The 18942-nt window shown below is 37.7% G+C and overlaps 1 protein-coding gene across 20 annotated transcripts in view; it reads right to left on the minus strand.

Moving 5' to 3' along the window:
* The window catches only part of PARD3 (par-3 family cell polarity regulator), a 461704-nt gene that overhangs the window by 252191 nt on the left and 190571 nt on the right, over positions 1-18942 (minus strand). For 14 of the 20 annotated variants that reach the window (XM_040589689.1, XM_040589698.1, XM_040589697.1 and 11 more), the window contains exon 5: positions 10200-10331. The exons of the other annotated variants lie outside the window; for them this stretch is intronic. In XM_040589689.1, coding sequence (XP_040445623.1) covers positions 10200-10331 — 132 coding nt within the window. The remainder of the gene's footprint in view (positions 1-10199; positions 10332-18942) is intronic. 20 annotated transcript variants of the gene reach the window in all.

An 18942-nucleotide genomic window follows, 5' to 3' on the forward strand; every position in this document is an offset into this window, starting at 1 on the left:
TAATTCCATTCACTCAGTTTCTGCACTCACTAAATCTTGCTGTGTCACTTCATAAGAATCATGACATTTCTCAGAGTATCCCATAAATTACAGTAACCACTTAATACAGCCAAAGAGTACTACATCCAATAATGAAATGCTTGTACTCAAGCAATAAAATAGAGACTAAATTTAAAACTCAAAATAAAACAAAACCCCAGACAAATTACTTCCACATAACTCAATTATTAACTCAAAGTTAGTGCCATTCCCCTTTACAGCAAAGTGCAACCACGTCATTAAAATGACCTGTCCACAAAGGATTTAAAGAATAAGCACCTTTCCTATTTCCATCCATGGAAGATAAATTAACTATCACTTCCACAACTGAAATTACAAACTTGGCCCTTTTATGAAACCTTCTTCCTCACAATTAATAATACATAGAAATAAAAAAGTATTTAAAAAATCCTGCTATTATTTAATAGATTAGATAAAGATAAGTTTCCCATTCAGATAAAATCTCTTCCCCCTGTCCAAAATAACCTCTCTGCCTTTATTTCTGTTCTGTTTGGAATTAACTGAATTGTATAACTCGGCAGTGATTTACCTGAATCTCACCTAAAAGCCGTAGTGAGGAGAACCCTCAAATCCATCTTCCAGTCCAGATTAAGTCATTCTATTTTATTGTAGGAAGGACTACAACATCCACTACAAATTATTAATATAAATATTTCTTTAAATTAAGTAACATAGCCATTTAGAAGAAAAATTGTACCAGGAAGAAAATCAGACTGTAAAGAAAAAAAAAAAAAAAAAGGCAAAAAAAAAAAGGGGGCACTTATTTTTCCATTTCAAGTCAAGGAAATTCTACAATGCAAATTAAGTTAACTGAAAATTAAGTTAATGTGAAGCTTATGTTAAGGCCTGACTGACTTCTAATGTAGAATTATAAAAGCCTGGCAACAAAACCAAGCAAATTATCAATCCTGGGTTTTCTTACAATTTGAAAGGAACAAAGAAAAAAAACATAGTATTTGGGGTAACTTTCCAATTTTGAATGATGTCTTTCTGATAGAACATAAAAAAGGACAATACCTACACTCCAGAAAGTAAAACAGAGAAGGGATGTGGGGAGATGGGGTTTAGAGATGATCTCTCTTTCTTTCCAAGGAATTGGTTACTGTTCTGTAGAAACCTGCATCGTAAACCACAAAGCACATAGACAGGAAGAAGGGAAAGGTAGACCAGAGAAAATAAGAACACAAAAAAAAGGGGGAAAGGGTAAAATATCAATACCATATACTACCAGTACCACCTTCTGAAACAAAAATGCAGAATTTCTTTTTAAGCCTCAAAGATACAAGTAATCACTTAGGTATTTACACTTTGGTTAAAAGGCTAGAATGCAGAACGAGCGTAATGTGAATTTTAAATTAAGAATACTTTACCAAGGGCGAGGCAGAATCCTCTATAGACACAATTAACAGAATTGCTTTAATACACTTAAAACTTTTAACCTTTGTGGTCTTCGAAGTGAATAGTGGAACTGCATCTATTTCAGGTTTGTATGGAAGGGCTGTACTGCTCTGAAAAGTTTTACAGTGCTGCAAACTAATGAAATAAATTATCTTAATTTGGTTAGCTCTATTTTCATTAACTGTATTACCCACTGAGGGAAATGAGGACAAATTTTAATTTTACTAATGTATTTCACTTCCGCATTACTTTAGCTAGCTGTAATTGCGGCTCCTGCTCGGCACTGCTTGCTCTGCCGTCACGGGGCCACCGTGCCCCCACGCTGGCACCCACGCTGGCAGCACCGTGAGGAGCCGCGCAGGGCAGCTACGGCACCACTGGCTGTCAGCACCTCAAGCAGGGCTGTGCGGCACTAACTCATACCACGTTCCCACCGGGCCTTTCGAGGACATGGCACGGTAGCAGCAACAAGCACGTTACGAAAATAGCACGAGTGTTTCTTGCTATAAACAACTAGCTGGGATACATTAGATATGCCTGGACTAAAAAGTAAACATATGAGAAGATAAACCTCTTTCACAGCACGAAGAAAGAAAACAAGTTCTTAAAAGAGGAAAAGGAAGAAATGAGACACCCTTTCCATAAAACGTTTTTCCAGGCTCAGTATTTTCAGGTGTCCTTATCTGACCTGCTACCATGGACAGACAAACAGTCAAAGAAGCGAGAGATAATACTGCCCTGCAAAATATTTAGAAAATAGCCAGAAAACTAACAGCAATAATTTATTTAAAGTTTCTTCAAGCATCCTCATGTAATTTAGAAGAGTATTACTTATACCCCTGGTATCATAAATTTATTACCATTAACTACAATAACAACAGCATTATTTAAATAGTTTGGTCTGAAAGGGCAAAAAAAACAGCAGTGTATGGTTACTAGCAAGTCTGCAAATGACCTTCCATGTATGCCAACGCTCTTCAGAAAGTTTCTGCAAACTGAAGTAGGTCTTCTAGAAGACAGTAGCAGAGACAGAGTTGCAGTTATATTACTCTACTCAGTGCTTGCCAGACTGCACGTGGAATACCATGTCCAGTTCTGGTCACCACAATTCCTGAAAGACACAGACAGACTGGAGAGGGTCCAAAGAAGGGCCAAGATGATCTTTAAAGGGTTGGAGAATCTGCCCTTTGAGGAAAGACTGAAAGAATTTAGGTCTTTTCTCCCTGGAGAAGAGAAGGCTCGAGGGGACCTCATCAGAGTATACCAGTACTTAAAGGGCAGCTACAAAGAGAAGAAAGGCTCACTGTTCACAAGGAGTCACATGAAGACGACAAGGAATAGTAGGTACAAGTTACACCAAGAGAAGTTACATCTTGATATAAGAAGAATTTACTATTTTTATTTTTTTTTTTAACAACGAGAACAATCAATCACTGGAACAACCTCTCCAGGGGATGTGGAACAGTCCCCATTGCTGGATGTTCTCAAGCTGGGATTGGACAGACTGTTAGGTAGTCTCATCTAGGCTCTCTTTCCCACAAAAGGTTGGACCAGATGATCAGGTCTCTTCCAATTCAGACTGTTTTATGATTCTTTAAATTTCAGCCCAGTCCACCTGCCTAACTACGTGTATGTGCATGTACATCTATAATAGTGAGCGTGTCTGAGTGTGAGGATATACAATACAGCCAAACATGATGCGAGTCTTTTCCTATAATAACTAAAACCCATGAGTATTTTTGTAAAACTGCATTTTCTGGCTTGCTACTTTTCTTTTTTTTATTGTGGGGACATATTCTGCCATGGAATTCATATCAACATAGCAGCCTATAACTGAAAGTAGACTGGAGCCCTGAAACTGTCTCACCTATTTAATACACAGTATGAAATAACAGATTATTTTTCAAAGGAGAACAAGATAGATGCCAGCATGAAACATTGTTTATAAAAACATCACCACTACAGCTGTCCCCAAGCAATAAAGCTGTTTATTCCAACCTCCTACCTCACATAAACTGAAACCCTCAGCACTGAAAAACAACTTGAAATGCATTCATGACTCCAAGACAAATAATAATAATGATCTCCTTCCAAAATATACAATTAAGGTCATGTCCAAAAATGCCCATTTTGCATAAAAGTTCAGAGACTTCTAAATTCCATGTTAATATTTTCTCAAAACTGATACATACTGTAGTGTGAAATTTGATTCTGTCTCTGTACATATTGATGTATTTAGCATAAAGATAAGTCTTTCTGTTTAAGGTTGCTTCTCTGTTTCTGTGGTTATACATAAACATTTAGAGAATATTTAATAAATATATGTATATTCTTATCTAAACTTTATACAGAAGAAATCAGAGATTCTTCTGAATTCAGAAGACATGGGAACTCTTCTACGCAGTAGGAATTAAAGCCCACATAAAAATCAGAAATAGATCAAGTTAGGACCTAAAAATCAAATGGCTTTTAAATATGGAAATTAAGTTTAGATTTAGAAATCTGGATTTGAAGCCAGTTATGTTCAAAGTCAGATTTAAACCTAGAAAAGGCCTGTGACTCTGATTCTCCCTACAGAAAAGCATGGTAAAAAATTGATTTTACCCTCTCATACCCCTTTTTAAGCATTCCAAAATGTAATACAGAACCAGCTCCAGTATCCAGTAAGTCTCCCAGATCAAAATATGCCTGTGGGAACGGGGCATCAAACCACCACGAGAGCCTCAGCTGCTGGAAGCTGCTCAGCAGGGTCCAGCCTGGAAGTGACCCAGCTGAGCTCATGCATAACTCAACTTAATGCAGATCCAGACACCAGTACTACACACCAGGAGTCTGGATATGTTTATGTAGGTACTAACATTATAAACACCTAAATACACATTTCTCATTTTGGAGCTTACTATGCATAGGATCTTTTCTAATATAAGAATAATAAATGCAACACATGGAGGACACTGAAATAATTCTATAGAATAATCAATTAATTAATCATGGTCACATACAGATCAGTGATATCCCGATAGCACTATGCTCTTATGAGACGCTGAAGGCTACTATAAATTATGTAATAATTTGAACCTTATTACATATAAAAAATATTCCATAGGTGTGATTGGTCAAAGAAAAAATAATAAAATATATATTTTAAAACATAATAATCAACACTAAGATTACACCTGTGCTCAGTAATAGCTCCAAAGTGTCAAGGTGCTTTTCTGGTGGCCAAACAGAGCATTTGGCTGGTGCAGAGACAAATGCAACTGCCCCTCCTCGTGCAAGGGGGTCAAGCCAGCCCTTCATAGCTTACATTTTAACTGAGCATTTCAGTTCCTGAAGTGAAGGAGTGAACACCTTGCCATAAATAAATAAATAAAGAGAGCAATCAATACCTAATTACCTGTAGAAGCAGTGGCTAGAAGAAAATATTCTTGAGCCAAATCAAGCTCTTCACCTTCTCCACAGTACAAAAGCAAGAAGAAACAATTGCTGTAGCACTCGGGGTGTGGATAACCCCATCAGGTGGAAGTCAGTGCGATGACATGGCCAAAACCTCATCTCAAGTAGTAAAACAGCTGAATTTGCAAGTGGATATAGGACTGGGAAGACTTCGAACCCTTGCAGGGGCACCTTCAGGTCTTCTAATCAGCCCACTGACTAGAATAAACCTTAAGTGAATCCTCCTCTACTGTCAGGCTTGTCTCACAAACCCTGGACAGACTCCTGGCTACACTCATGCACCCCTCGCCTGTCGTACGGAAGACCCCCGGCACAGAGGCAGGTCTCTGCGTTAGGCCTAGAGCTTCAAACAGATGCATATCTCTAGCTTTGCAACAGAAACCCTTCCTAAGGAATATGAAAAGCTTTAATATCATGTTAGTATTTTATAATTTATATGCTGCCATGGTTCTATGTTCATTAAGGTTGTTATCACAAGAGAAAAATTATAAAGCATGGGTACTCAGAGAAAGAGGAAAGCAATGAGATTCTATCTTGGCATTGTTTTTTTACTGCAGTTTCAACCTCTACATGTAAGGAATTTGAGATAAGAAAAGCCTCCACCCCCTGAGCCAGCCCATCGCTAGGCATGAAGAAGTTGCAGACCTTTCCACTGTAGCTACAGTCATAATAAACCTTAAGCCACAATATACCTGTCCGACAAGAAGAAACACAAGAGGCACACTAGTGGAAAAAAAAAATATTTATATATGTTAACTATGCCACTTTGAAACATTCAGAACTAAACAAAATAAATAAGCTGCATTTCTGCCTTCTATTCCTACATTAAGGCATAAAATAGAAGCAAGGTGTTTGTTGTTAAATGAAAAATGTGACAACATAGGTAAGCTGGAGCAGGAAAACCCACAGGAAATTAGTAGTTTAAATTCGCCAACCTACCTTTGAAGCTCTGATGATTTTCTTTTCAGCTGACAGCACTGAAACACCCTAATTTACTGCATCCAAATGTTTTAAGAGTATATTCAATCATATTAAAAGCAAGCCTTATTTTACTGAAAATACAAGCTGAAGGCAGGTACTCTACAGCTAGAGATACAAGACCATATGCTACTTGCACATCTGATCTTGTTCAAAAAGGAATCGGATAAACTGTATCAGATTACTATGGACAGATGTCATGAACAAGACTAACTTGGGGAAGGTGTTCCATACAGCGCATTTCTGCTCCAGAAGACAGCTGTAGTAATCAACTTCTCTTCCCATTTCAGAATACATTTGATTTGCTTTAATCTCTGGCTTTTGCCAGACACTAGAAAGCTATTGGGAATTTTGAAATCAAACCTGTTCTTCAGTAATAACCATGAAATTTTACTCCTTCGCCTACCTTGCTTTCATGCATTGACAAATACAGATACATACCAAATACAAAGATAGATAGATAGATAGATAGATGTTTATAGATTTACATATAGCTTTAATTGAACCAATCCTGATGTGTCTGTAAATTTGATCAACTACTTCATAATTAAGCAGGGCTGCTGAGGGATTTCCCTCCCTTGCTGCTCTCGCACCCCTTCCCAGCACACAGCACAGCCGGGTGCTCCTCATCCTTCTGCGAAACAGGCCTCGCCAGCAGAGCAAGGAACACACTATTTCACTTCAAGGTGCCTTGATTGCTGCCAGTTCCAATTTTTGACTAAAGAAACTAAAACGACCACCCGAGAGAAGCTTTCTGTGTACTCAAACTTAAGGAATTGGTGAAAAGTTTAACTCTTTCATGCATTTCCTTTTCATGCCTCCCTGGTATGAAACAGCATGAGTCCAGATTTGATCAGGGCCTGAGCAAGCCTTCAGGTGAGCTGAGGGAGAAAAGATTTCTCAAATAAAAGTGACATTACCATATATATGAATAAATTTCAGAGGAAGTAAGATTTTTCAACTAATCCTTAAAGTTTGGTTGCTGTGGGAGAAAAGAAAGTGCTGTGGAGGGCAAGGTGAATAAAAAACCCCAACTTTTTTATGGTATTAATTGAAAAATTGCAAATTTTTTTCCTTGTACTTGACAATCTGTAGGAAAGAATTAATGAAATAATTGAGTGACAGAGTGAAAAATACAATCCTTAACTTTCTAATTGTATTCTGAAACTGTACGGATTTTAGACTTTATAGTGGTGAAATGATTCTTTGGTACAAAGTTTCATGTAAATTACTTTGTGGGCCTGAGAAATACCAGACTTTCCAACAAATACATGGATCATTTGCCCTGCGGACAACCAGAGGGCTCTGGAACCGGGAGCAATTGTTAGGTAGATACAGCTAACCAGCATATACAACCAGAATACCTTCAAGGACTCAGAAAGCAGAATTAATCTTTTCCATTTCTTTGATGTATCACTCTAATTTAGCAGAGCCCTAGTAAAGCACAATAGATTGGAGCAAAAGCAATTACTCCAGGAATTTCAACAGGCTTCATGCATTCCTCTATTTTTAGGCACTAAAACCTAGACAAGTTTACAGAACTATTTCTCTAACAACTACTCAAACGTATCTAATTCTGTCCCTTTATTAGTCTCTGCAAGAGCAGCTTATACTAATTTCATAGAAACAAGGTCTCTTGCATTTCATCTGCAGATTGGGCTGTGATGCTGCGGAATTAGTTTGCTCCATAGTTCTGTTTATAGGAAATGAGGCGTTGTCCACACAAAAATAATTGCACTTCAGCACATCACACCTTTCACTCCTCAAAGCACAATTCCAGTGAATCTTCACGTATGTTAGAAGCTGACAAAGATCATCCTGCAGAATTTTTTCACCTCCTATTCAAAAGTAAGAAATGAGGCAAACTGAGAGAAGTAACTCAATCCAGGCCAGAAGACCCTTCATCCAACAACAAGCCTCTGGAGTCTGCAAGACGAATCCAGTGTTTACTACTGTCTTTTCTAAAGAGCCATAAAGGCAGGTTAGAGCAGGACTATTATGACTGCAGTATCTGCAATGGTTTCTGCCCTATAGGTTTCTTGGCACTGTCACTGCCTTACCCTTGGTGCCAGACCTGCTGTCTGCTACTTTTTATGCACGTACTGGTGGGGTGCACAAACCACTGCCCCTCCACAGCTCTTCAAGCACACATGAACAGGACTAGAAGTTGCTAAATTAATTGATTATGCCAGATGGCAACCTCATCACTCGAATTTCTTCTTCACAGAAGTGAAAGGCTTAGCCAGTGGGAAACAAAAGTCCACAACAGATACTGAAAAAGATATTAGTATTGAAAACCCCAAAAAAGAGTGGAAAAGTATCTTATTTGGAGCTACTCCATCCCCTGCCAGGCTCTTCCCTTCCATCTCCCTGCAGAACTGCACTGCATCCCACTCTCACTACAGGCTTTCTTCCACTGGCATACCCTGTTAAGCATGTTTCAGTCTAATTAATTATCCTGCTGATACGAAATCGCAAAAGGATCCTGGTCTTCCAGGTACATGCAGATTCATTAACACATTTAAAGAACAAACACTCACTCTCTCTCAGCAAACACCACCACAAACAAACAAAAACAAAAACCAGAAAATTTGCTCAGAAGAAACATTATTTCCAATTTCAGACCTCCAACAGTTAACTCAGGTAACAAATATGCTTCCAGACTACCCTAGTGCCCAATTATTTACTTAACTGGTGAATAAATTGAAATAATGAAGTTGTTCAGAGACCAAAATCAGCACAAAAGTTAATATAAACATCATAAATTAAAATACTTATGTACCCAACATTTTATAAGATGATCACTATTAAGATTTCTAATCCAACTTCTTTTGCTGAGACAACAGTTTCGTTAACTGCCATAGTGAGAATCTAATGATGCATGGAAATATGCCTTGAAAACATCAAACAAGCAGAACCATCACAGAAGCTTTCAAATCTGGGCACCAACTTTCCATTTCAACACAGGCAGATACAGAGACAGCAGCTAAACTCATCTGCACTACCTCTCCATTTTTTGAGAGGAATACAATAACAGGACTACCAATATCAATATATGTGCAGAGGAAAATATACCAGGACCAAAGACAAGAGGTTTTCTCTTAAAACATATAATTTTAAATGAACCTGCAGCTAATTACAAGATATAAAAATAGCTAATAGTTTGTATTTGGGGTTTTTTAGGTTTTTACACTCTGTGATATTACATAAGCTCCTTTTTAACTAAGAATGGGATTGAATAAAGTTTGAAATGTCCTTGGATTTGGCAATGCTGGACTTCAAATATCAGTACGGGATTTGTGGTGAAGGACACCAGTTCCAGGACACCAGCCCAGTGCTGGACACTGAACTTTCCCCTCCATTCACGAAGCACAGGGTAAGAAGCTCAGGCTGTGTCAAGCAGCAAATTTCATTTTGAAGCTCCTCTGTATAAAGCAAATTCTGGTTTTATGTCCTATTGCTGTAAATTACAAAATGTGTACATTTATGTTCAATGAAAAACTCAATGTTTTCACGTCACTTTGTATAAAGAAGAAAAATGAAGTAATAATCCTACACATGCACTATCCTATACATGGGCTTCCTATCGTATTACCAGTCTCCACAGTAAAGGTCCATTTTTCATTACACATTTGAAGACATTTCCTGGAAAATTTCAGACACATGCAAATACATAAAGTGAATGCTAGGTAATTTTAATCTCAGACCTTTAAATCTCTTTGACTACCACCTTATTAATAGAAAAAAACAAGTTGGAATTAGTCAGTGTCTCAAAAAAGCCCAAGATCAAAAGCAATATAAACGTACTCTAAATAAGTATGACAATATTGTCTTCAAATTTATAATTTAATATATTTTACAATGTTAAAAATAACAAGCATTTAAAAGTTCAATGCCAAAACTGACCCACATTTGGCTACTCTGTAGTAAAACTATTGGCTTTCAACAGCAAAATATTTATCAAATGTTTATTATTTTGGTATTATTATACCTCTATATATAATCTATATGATATCTACTTAGAATAACCCTGTTGGTATCGGTTGTTAAGAACAGCAGCATTCCACATACTATATAAATGTGTTAACGACTCAAAAATGAAATAATCTGCAGCTGTCCATTTCAGTCTTGATGCAGTCTTTTTGGAAGCAGAACGAATGCCTTGCAAATTTAGCCAGCACACTGCTGGTGCTTGTATCATGCTTAAAGCCTGTATCACATAAGAATATACTTCTTTGTAATAGCTTGGAGTAGCATAAAGATTAGATTGATAAAGTAATATATATATACACACACATATATATTACCTGTTCTTGCCTCTCCAGCCACTTGTCCACCATGGGATGACTGGCACTTAACGATGAACGAGCATTGTCTCTCTGAAACTGGTTAGACCAGCTATTAGTATCTCGTGGTAGGCTTCTGTAGTTTTCATCTTTCTAGTTTAAAAGAAACAAAAAAGTGTCTTATAAAAAAAAAAAAAAAAACCAGTCCTTGCACGTTAACAATGCAGCTGGTTATTAAACAAACACAAAAGGAAGATCGACAAAGGAGAACACAGGTCTGGCTAGACCCAAGGACAACACAATTGCCCATCCATTCAATTGCAAGAGCTCCCCTTCCTTAAGGCCAGTGAAGCCCAGTTAAAGCCTTTGGTGGATTTGTAGCTTCTGCACCCACTTGTGCTTCACTACCCTCTCTTTTCCAACTTCAAACCTCAAGTGCACAGACTTCCCAACTACATACTCGCAAGGCTTCTCTGGAAGAACTCTCATGGTTCTTGCTTTCATTCTCACCAAAAGCAAATATACCATACATCAGTCCAACCAGTGACAGCTAAGGCCACTATGTAACTTTCCGAAGTCTCTCTGTATGTAATCAATTTTACTATCAAAGGTGTCTCACTGCTCCAGGTAGTGTACTGTAGACCAGAATAGCATGCTATAGAGTTCAAAACTTGAATTTATTATTCTCCATATTAATGCTTTGCTTGGTTTGCCTGAAGGTATATGAATACAGTCACATTTGTAAAATGGCAGCAGGTGGAGATTGTGCTGACGGAGATACATTTCTCCTATTGAGATGGATAAAAAAAATATTTCTTTTTCCTCCTAATTGATGAGTTTGCCTGCACATCCTTCCCACAAGCTGTACAAATTCTTAAGCTTCTAAAGATTATTAGACCTTACCCATCCTGATCACTAAAAGCCAATAAAAACACAGAGGCAGAGCCTTGATGATGAGTTACCCTTAGCTCAAAGTCAATGAGTTACTCATAGGTTAGTTCCCTCTACCTGAAATAATACATGGAATTGAAATTTTACTTAGCTTTTCAAAATGGAATTATAAATGTGCTATAAGTATCTCTCTTCTGAAGCAGAGTATTTTTTCAAATCAATGTTTGTCTATCTTCATACCAAACCAGATAATCTAGAGAATCTATTTTAAAAGCAGGAATGTAGTCCTACATATTTTGCAATACTACCACTTTCAGGAATCTTGAAAATCTCTGAAAAAATAAACAAACACCAGTGCATGTTTGCAACTAAAACCTATTTTCTTATTTATAGCACACAGCTGATTTTTGACCCTTTCTTAAATCAATACTTCATTCCATCAGCATAAGTATTTCCTTTTTCTGTTTATGGTATTCATATTTCTTTGGCCTGGCACAGTATTAGTCCAATATTCTAAAATACGGACTGTAGCATCAATTGCCTTACAATTGTCCTTCACAACTTTATTTCTTGTAAATGTATGACAGGCTTTGCTAGGAAATTCAGGTCTTAGTGTAACTGTGATATGCAGCAGTTTTCAAAAGCTTCCTGTGTGAGAGCGGTCTTTTCCCAGACATATCACACTTAAGCTTTCTTAATGGATGACAACTTCTTTTCTTAAAAGAGACTTTGTAGTATGAAACAAGTCTTCCATTTCAAGACATTAAAGCTTGAATTCAAGCAGCACAAGATAACCTTGTAAAAATATGTCTGCACAAGTAACCAGCCTAACAAATCACCACCATAAATTAGTTTACCCTGCCATAAATGAGTAAGAACTTTGTGTCATTCAGCAACTAAAAATAAAAAATAAAAAAAAGCAATTTTCCAGTGTGGTTAACCACAAAACAAGCTAGAAACTTGCTCAGTCTCTTGCTTCGAAAGGAACAGTGGCAGTCAGTCACTGCTTTGTAAAACTGTCCCTTAGTAGAGCCACAGAAGACAGGGAATGGTGTGTACAAATTGATTGGTTCCTGTTGCTTCTCTTACTCAGTTCTACTTTTCTGGTGACAGAGGTGGCAAAGTTGCTATGAGCCAAAACAACAATTTCTCTTGCTTAATGTGGTTGGAAGTTATAACAAAATCAAAATTTGACAAAGAAATTACAAAAGATCATTTTATGCACAAAAAACCCCCATATACAGCTGGTATAAAAGTTAGTCACCTAACAATAACTCGCCATCTAGCAGACCATCACCTACTCTGAATGAATAGGAATTTCTTCCTATGTAACGAGATGTTGTCTGTATTTCTGTACTTTACAGATAATTCCATTTTTTATTAACTCATGTTTACAATGTTCACTACAAACTTTCTAAAAAAAAACCATTTTTATCTACGCTGCACAAAATTCACTCTCCACACAGCATCCTGTGCACACAAGTGTTTTGCAAGAGCAAGAGAGAAGGAAAAAAGTTCATCAAGGATATGTTCGTCAATCTTTCAAACATTGTCTCTGATCTGATACACACAGGACAGCCTTATTGCTTGGACTTTACATTGGAACTTGATGCTGTAAAGTCTTAAATGCCACTACACACAATATATGTGAAACAATCTAAGCTGAAAGAGTTGAATTAGGCCTCTTTTTGGTGCATCTGTACTGTCAAGAAATCTGAAAGGAGTTTACTCCTAATACTATTTGTGCTGACCAGAAGAGTATATTCATCCAATCTACTGAAGTATTTCTGATGTAGCCCACTTCTGTAGAAGCCTGCCTTTCTCCTGCTAAGACCTATACCAGTTCATTTTATACAGAAGGCATCAAAGTCACTCAGTAATTTTTCTGACAGCAGAAGTAAAAGCTGGAATGGTAGAGAGATGTGGCTCCTGTAATTTCTTGTGTTTCTCAGTGCTGCTCAGGGGCTCAAAATTGTGCTATTATCAGTAAAATAAAATACCTCACCAGTGCTGAAATCACACAGAGTCGTGTTGCTGTTAGCCAGTGAAATGTTAGAAAAACAACTGGCCATAGCCAAGTCCTTCACTCCTTTATCATTGCTTTTTGGCAAACAGCTATCCCTGTACCCCATGGGTGGCAACTAAGCTAGACCAGAGGCAGGCATCAGTGCTTCCAACAGTGCCACACACGGTCCTTCTCACAGACAGCTACACAGCAAAACCCTAAGGTGCTGCTGATTACCTGGAACCCCATCTATGCAGGGACCTGCATTGCTGCTGCTGCCAGGTCTAATTCAAAGACAGCAGTGGTGATAAACTGTAGAGGGGGATGTGAAAAACACAACACTGCAGCTTTGACATTGGGATTTACTGAACCAGCTGCAATGTTCTTTGCTAGTTTATTTATTTATTTCTATATATATATGGCTGTTTTTTAAAAAAAAATATGCAAATGTTAACCCAGAAAGCTTAACTTCTATTCAGCATGATCTAGCATTAGCACACATGCTCCCAATAACCAACTGGCAAAGGTGCATGTTGCTTTTAACTTCAGTATCATAAAGAAAAAGATTTCATGGTACACAAACCATCAGGGTCATGCAGGGAATTCTCTTTTCTTCTGAAGCTGCAGCTGTAAGCCCTCCTGGGACTGGGGCTGACATGCATCATCAGTTACAATTAAATGCTCTAATTTTTTTTTGAAAGAAGAAGTTTCTTTCCCAAACCTGTTTGGGGACTACAGGCTGCATCAGTTTTATCATACTTGAAATGGAAATTGATCAATATAACACTAAAACTGTCAAGTCACAATATACCACTACACTTCACAGCCGTATTTTGCAGTATTTCTAATGAGGACACACAATTTAACACCTTAAGATTTAGCACAGAATGGTGTCCCTGTGGGGCTTTGCTGGAGGGCTGGGTGAAAGGGGACAAGAAAAATGAAGCAGTTTTATTAGACTTTTAATTTCAGATGACTTGCAATATATAACAAGCTCCTCATCAAAGACTCTGCAGCTTGTAGATGAAATTATGCATTAGCATGATCTGTGTACTTCAATTACTAGCTATCAGTGCATAAACTCACTCATGATTTTAACCCAGTTGTACCCCTACAGACTCCCAGCATCACTAACCCAACCAGAACATCCTCCACACGGTGTGGTGACAGTCCCATGTCTTATTTCATATGCCACTAGGCCACTTCCCGAATAGCGAAGAAGTTGCATTTTTCCCTTTGTTTTGACCACTTGTATGCCTAATATAAACTATTGCAAATTTTGGTGTGAGTTTGGGTTGTTGTTTTTTTTTTAATACTGGATAGCAATACAAGAGGAGTAAAAAAAAAAAAAAATAAAAATCAAAGATCTCTTCATCATAATTCTCTGGAAGGAGACCCAAAAATGTAAACTAAGTTTTCACTTTAATTATTTCTACAGCAAATTGCTCACCTCTCATTTTGGATATTCACTAAGGGACACCATTTTGGGTACTGATATTATTTTTTTTTGCTATCCATTCTTTTCTCTTGTACACTGTGCACTTTGGGAATGGCTTCTTGCTTGCTTGGGTTTGATTCCTTGTGATGGCCTCAGATTGAGATACGTTCATGAGAGACGAGACTTCATTTAATCTTTTCCATTTATAATTTTGTTTGACAGACTCTGGGCAAATTCATGCCTACAAGTGTATTTATTGTTGTTGAATCACTAAATAGCCTGCTCTCCTTTCTTTGTATGCTCCACTATGTCCATGCTAGACCCTGAACAGTTTCATATCACTCTCTGAGAGGATGCTAAAAGCTGTAATTAACAAAAGTTTCATATAGTTTATGTAAATAACTGTCTGATGCAAACATCTGTTTATAAATGCAGTAGCATACACATGTATCCATTTTCCATGCTGTCTGAAGGTCCTGGAGCTTTTTGTTTGTTTTGGTTTTGTTGGGTTGGGGTTTTTTGTTTGTTTAACTGGACTTTAGAAAAATAAATGAGAGCTAAGACTAACTGACCCCCGTTTCTAAAAAAAAAAAAAAGGCTGCACAAATACTGTCTATTTTACAGAGAAAATACATTACATATGGGAAATTAATTATGTCAAAAGATGTACTGAATGAACAGAAATTCCCTTCCAAAAAAACCCTAAGTCTTACACAAGGTCAGATTTGGAACTGTTCTGTCTATCCATCAACAACTTTTTAACAACAAATTGTACCAAATTTCAACAATTTACCTTGAAACTAATTGTACCAGTCACTCTATAAATATCTCTATATTTTGAAAAACAGACATTACTGTTTAGGTGAGCTTCCTTTTCCTCTGGCTAGATTCAGTTTACTTCATCATTCTACAGTTTAGTTTCAAAGCTTGCTATTTTTTGCCTTGGTTTTTTTTTTGATTTTTTTTTTTTTTTTTTGAGATGTATTGAAGAACATGACCTCGGAAGGTACAATAATCCAGCTATAGCCCAGCCATCTAACACACGTAAGAGGGGACCAGTTCCAGTCACCCAGTATCAGGATCCTTTTGATCTTAGGCCATTCTCCAAGGAGTAAAGAGAACTCTCACACTGAAGAATTGTCGCAGCTTCATGCCTCCTCTCAGCTCTGACCTGGAACACTGATCATTTCCAACGCTGGTAAAAACTCTCTTAGGATGCAGAAGATGTGAATCTAATAGTCTAATAAAGAACTTGCATGCCCTATTTATGATGAAAATAGATGAGAAGAATGACCACTCTGTAGTCATTCTGATGGTTTCAGAAAGACTTGTCTTCAGAAATACTCTTTCTACAGCTACGTGAATAGAATTAATGCACTATGTATCGACAATAATTCATTAGATGCCAACAAGGAAAAAGGCAATTGAAAAGCCAGTGTTCTGCTTAAGTTCTATCACTTTCTGCTCAGAAATTTCCAGTTGTCTAATTCCAATTCATATATTCCATGTTATCCTCTGATTGACAAGCAAGGCCTGACCTTAACAAAAAGCAATAACTAGGGGCCATGATGAATGGACAGTTTTTCTGTGCATGCAGTGTTATACGTAAATATCTAGTGCCAAAGAATATGGGCTAAATTAAGAATAAACTAAAAAACATGAGACTGCCTACCCGAAACATTCTGTTCATCTCTCTTGTTTACAACGGAAAAATCAAAAATGTCATGATCTCTGCATGTATACATGCAAAGCCAGAAACTACCAGGCAGTGTATATTGTTATTTCTCAGACTGAGGGACAGGAAAGAAGCTGCTTCTTCCATTCACTTTTTACTTATTCATCTCACTATAAAACCTCACAAGAGATAATGTAAAACAATCCCAAATAACATATGGCAGTTGATATTCTGTAATTATAATTCAGAAGCTGGATTTTACTTCTGTAAGCTTCTTAACTAAAAAGGCATGGTTTTCCATAGTTTCATTTTAAAGAAAATGTAAATGAACCAGTTAACTTAAAATGCCATGAAGCTACAGTTCTGATTCCTCTATACATTATACTTCAAAACCATTCTCCCCTTCTACTATTATTCACTGCAGTGAAATCTCATAGAATCATAGAATGGTTTGGGTTGGAAGGGATCTTGTGGTGTCACTTCAAAGGCCACTAAAGAGTTCTAGGTATACCCAGCTATATATGAATCTATACAGCTATCTATTTAAATGCAGCAATATAATTACGCACAATCGTGCCATTTTCACCAGGATACTTGCTTTTGTACCCAAATCTAACAATGTTTTATGTCAATTTGAATTTAGATGAAATCGCATTTTTAAAGTTGTTCATTTATTTTAAACGTCTACATCCTTTCAGTTGATTCCTTGGAAGAGCCAAGAAATTAAATTGCAGGAGGGGAAAAAAGCCAATAATGAATTAATTTCAAAAGTACACTCCGAAGACAGGACTCAAAAAATGGAATGTTAATATTAAATATATTCAGGTAGCTAAGGGCAACAAACACTGGGGTACAGGAAACTTTCCAAGGGTGTTACATCCAGATCTCGAAATGAAGAATAACTTATGAGCCACCAGCAGTGTCCTGTTAAGTGTCGGGTCGCTGCCTTCAGGTGGACGTATCTCTAAAACGGTACAACTGGCTGTTTGTACATTTAGAAACTTGCATCTGCAGTCCTGAAACGATGAAAGGAGCCCAGGGGATGAGTTAACCGTTCTGTCTTCGCAAACTAAAAATATTCCACCACCACCACCCCTTTCTCCATTACATGGACAAGCACAGAGAACAGCAGCGATTTAAGGTCAGAAGCAGGAGGGCAATGCCCCAAACCCGTGGCAAGCAAAGTGGCTGTGCCTTGGCTTTAGCTTTTGGGTTTAGCTTTTGTCCAGATTTCTTTTACTTCGTGTGCTCAGTAAGCAACAGTCTTAAGCTGGACATCTATATGTAGGGGCTGAAGAGCTCGTTTATAAAGAGACAATAAAACTGGGCGGTAGCACAGAATGATCGTCCCTTTTCTATCAGGCCATGAAACAAAACCAGGCTAAGTGACATCTACTTCATCCCCAAATTCAGTCATACCAGAAATAAGCCCAGAAGGTGACTAGGCATTGCTGGTTTGAAATCCTGTATTTACCGGGTGCCGAATTGCCCCACTGCCATGGTTTAACCCCGGCCGGCAACTAAGCCCACACAGCCACCCGCTCGCTTCTGCCCGGTGGAATGGGGGAAGAGAGTCAGAAAAGTGAGTAAACTCGTGGGTTGAGATAAAGACAGTTTAACAGGTAAAATAAAAGACACATGCAAGCAAAGTAAAACAAGGAATTCACTCGCCACCTCCCATCAGCAGGCAGGTAGGGTGCGGGGAGAGGCAGAAAAGCCCCTGGGGCTGCGCAAGCCCTGCTCGGCAGGAACATAAGCAGCCTCATGTTATCAGCGCTGTTCTCAGCACAGATCCAAAGCACAGCCCCATACCAGCTACTTTGAAGAAAATTATCCCAGCCAAAACCAGCACACCCACTAATTAAATCTTACTACGCCCTCTCCAGCCACACTACACTCCTTTGTACAGGTTGGTTCCACATACTGGTCTGAAATTTATTCTGAGACTGCTTTGCCTGCTTGTCTTTCCTTGTCTTCCTGTGTGATTGGTATTTATTCCAAGATGACATAGGTTTGTTTAAAAATACAACAAATACAGCAGAAAAGGCTGAAATAATTACTGTTTAAACCATGCAGGCTTATGTCAGAACACTGTAGGGAAGCACAGCCTGCAACCTGGATTGTACTTTAAACTTTATTTGCCAGCTACACATTCAGCCAAAATCCAGACCTGCTTTGTACCAATACACAACCTTGATAATATGAAAACAAGATGGACAAATATATGATTCTGCAGAAACTCCTGAACCATAGGTGTATGCTGTAAATGCACAGTTGTAGGTTGCAACTAAATAGATGAAAGCAGGTCAAAACCTGGATACAACTATTGCCAATGAAAAAATGTATGTGTGTTTCTAAACTTAAAAAAAAAAAAAAAAAAAAAAAAATCACTAAACCTGAGAATTCAACTTTTTTTTAACTTACTTAATCTTTTATCAACTTACTCTTTCAGGCTCAGAGTTTTTCACTCTCAAACCCAGAGTAAGCTATAAGAACACCAAAAAATAATTAAAAGAACTAAAGATGAACATTGAAACATGGGAATCTGCTAAGTACACATTCACTTAGATGAATGGCAGAGGAAAAGTCAGCTGTTTGTTACAACTTCAGTTATCCTAGACCACATACTTGAAAGCTTTCAGTCTTCAGTATAGCTTTCATTGCCTCTCAGAGAGGTGCTCTACACATTTACTGAAATGAAAAGACAAACAACCTGTGCACGTTCCACCACTCTTTCATCACCAGTAAGAAAGAG

This window comes from Falco naumanni, chromosome 4, assembly GCF_017639655.2.
Source record: "Falco naumanni isolate bFalNau1 chromosome 4, bFalNau1.pat, whole genome shotgun sequence".
Classification (NCBI taxonomy): domain Eukaryota; kingdom Metazoa; phylum Chordata; class Aves; order Falconiformes; family Falconidae; genus Falco; species Falco naumanni.